At 45.7% G+C, this 2,396-nt stretch overlaps 1 protein-coding gene across 1 annotated transcript in view; it reads left to right on the forward strand.

Moving 5' to 3' along the window:
* PTGFRN (prostaglandin F2 receptor inhibitor) overlaps positions 1-2,396 on the forward strand; it is a gene marked incomplete at its 5' end in the record, with an annotated part of 37,383 nt that overhangs the window by 33,745 nt on the left and 1,242 nt on the right. Inside the window, one exon of the mRNA XM_010141344.1 lies at positions 1,344-1,649. Within this exon, the coding sequence (XP_010139646.1) occupies positions 1,344-1,649 (306 nt within the window). The remainder of the gene's footprint in view (positions 1-1,343; positions 1,650-2,396) is intronic.

The raw sequence follows: 2,396 nt of genomic DNA on the forward strand, positions 1-2,396 counted from the left end.
GTTTAAAATCATTGCCCCTTGCCCTGTCACAACAGGGCCTGCTGAAAAGACTGTCTCCATCCTTCTAATAAGCCCCCTTTAAATATCGAAAGGCTGCAATAAGATGTCCTTGGAGCCTTCTCTTCTCCAGGCTCAACATCACCAAGGCTCTCAGCCTGTCCTTATAAGGGTGGTGCTCCAGCCCTCTGATCATTTTTGTAGCCCTCCTCTGGACCCTCTCCAACAGGTCCGTGTTCTTGTGCTGAGGACTCCAGAGCTGCACATAGTACTCCAGGTGAGGTCTCACCAGAGTGGAGGAGAGGGGACAGAAGCACCTCCCTCTGTCTGCAGGCCACGCTGCTTTTGATGCAGCCCAGGATGCGATTGGTTTTCTGGGCTGTGACATGGTCAGCTTGTGTCCAGCCTTCCATCCACCAGTACCCCCAAGTTCTTCTCCACAGGGCTGCTCTCAATCTCAACATCCCCCAGCCTGTACTGATACTGAGGGATCTCCCAACTTGGGACATTGCACTTGGCCTTGTTAAAGCTCATGAGGTTCATGTGGGCCCACTTCTTCAGCTTGTTCAGGTCCCTCTGAATGGCATTCCATACCTCTGGTGGGTCAACTGCACCACTCAGCTTGGTGGCATCTGCAAACTTGCTGAGGGTGCCCTTGATCACACTGTCTACGTTATTGATGAAGATACTAAACAGTACTGGTCTCAGTACAGATCCCTGAGGGATACCACTTGTCACTGATCTGGATGTTGAGCTGTTGACCACTACCCTCTGGATGCAACCATCCAGCCAACTCACTAGCCACCAAGCAGCCCACCCATCAAATTTATATCTCCACAATTTTGAGAGAAGGATGTTGTGGGGGATCATGTCAAAGGCCCCCACAAGGCAAAAATTATATCTGTAGCTCTTCCCCGTGTTAACTGCAAATCCATCTCTGCTAGTAAATACTTTCAATCCCTTTTCACTATAGGTTCAGCATAGTTATAGAACTTCTTATGACTCTAAGTGTGCTTGGTAAAAACTTAGATTAGAGATCAAATATAAATTTTAGGATAGTAGACAGGAAGACAAGAAATCTCCTCTTTGTCATCCCTGTAGTAAGTCACCCTTTCTGTTCAGCTACATTCTTTCTGCCTGTGCATTTCATTGCAGTTCAGTGCTAGAATCCTCCTAGAGAAGGCATGTTCAGGGCACTTTGTTTTACTACTTCCTTCTTATTTTCTTCTGCTGTCAGACCACTGTTGGCTGTGCTGCTTGCAGATTAGCTTTTTGGCTGAGAAGTGACACTACAAATACTTTTCAGAGCTCACCAACATGTCTAAATTCTTTGTCCACAAATGCAGATGACATGTCCTTTGATGTCTCCTGGTTTGCTGTGCGCTCCTTTGCATTGGATAGAGAACCCATCTTGCTGGCCTCTCTGGACCGGAGGGGTATTGTCACACAGAGCAGGAGAAATGGGAGCAGTGATCTCAGCCTGGAGAGAATCAGCCCGCTGGAATTCCGGCTCCGTGTGCATGGCTGTGAGGACCATGACTTTGGGAACCACTACTGCGTAGTGACTCCGTGGGTGCGATCTGCTACCGGCGTATGGCAGCAGGAACCTGACATCAAAGCCAAACCCATTTTTCTGTCTGTGAAAATGGATGGTAAGAGTTTGCAGCATGTGTTACAGAATTTTTTTTTAACACCCTGTTAAGTCCTTGTCACAAATATTCCCCATAACTATTTTTAAAGGTGCCTGTGATAGTCTCATTAGATTTTATCATCCTTTTTCTGTTGTTTGCAACTTCGTATTGCTGATTCTGTAGGCTTTTTAAGCCTCAACAGATTATAGTCATAAGACTGGAGCGTTTTCTTTCCTGATGATCTCTTTGTGATGTTTTGCATAGCTGGGGCTTCTTTCAATCAAGGCATATTTTCCCCAGGTGTTAACCTTTCTGCTGCCTTGGTTTGCAGATGGGGTGTGCTGAAGTAGAGTTGCATTGTGGTTAGTATCAAAGCCAATAACAGAAGGTTAGGACTCTGACTCCTTCCTCCCTGTCATAACCATAAGGTGTGCTGCTTCCTGCACTTAATTTCTCATCTGCTTTCTAGCCTGAGTTGCAAGTGTTGCTAGACTTCATGAGAGGCAAGTTGCATGCTAGATGCTGCATTCAGCACGTAGCTAAGGAGGAAAATTAATGCAGGAAGGGTTTTGAACTAGTTGCTTTCTTCTCAGTATTTCCAGGAAAGGTCATATTGAGAAGTTCCATGAACTTGAAAGGAATCAAAAGTTTTTGTTCTCCCTACTATGCAGATAACTATTACAGCTATACTTTCCAAATTCCTTACAGATCTTGAGCCTGCTTTTTAACTGAGAAGTAGGTGCTTACACTCTCTCACATGCACACACC

The sequence above is a fragment of the Buceros rhinoceros genome, unplaced genomic scaffold (genome assembly GCF_000710305.1).
Source record: "Buceros rhinoceros silvestris isolate BGI_N320 unplaced genomic scaffold, ASM71030v1 scaffold588, whole genome shotgun sequence".
Lineage (NCBI taxonomy): Eukaryota > Metazoa > Chordata > Aves > Bucerotiformes > Bucerotidae > Buceros > Buceros rhinoceros.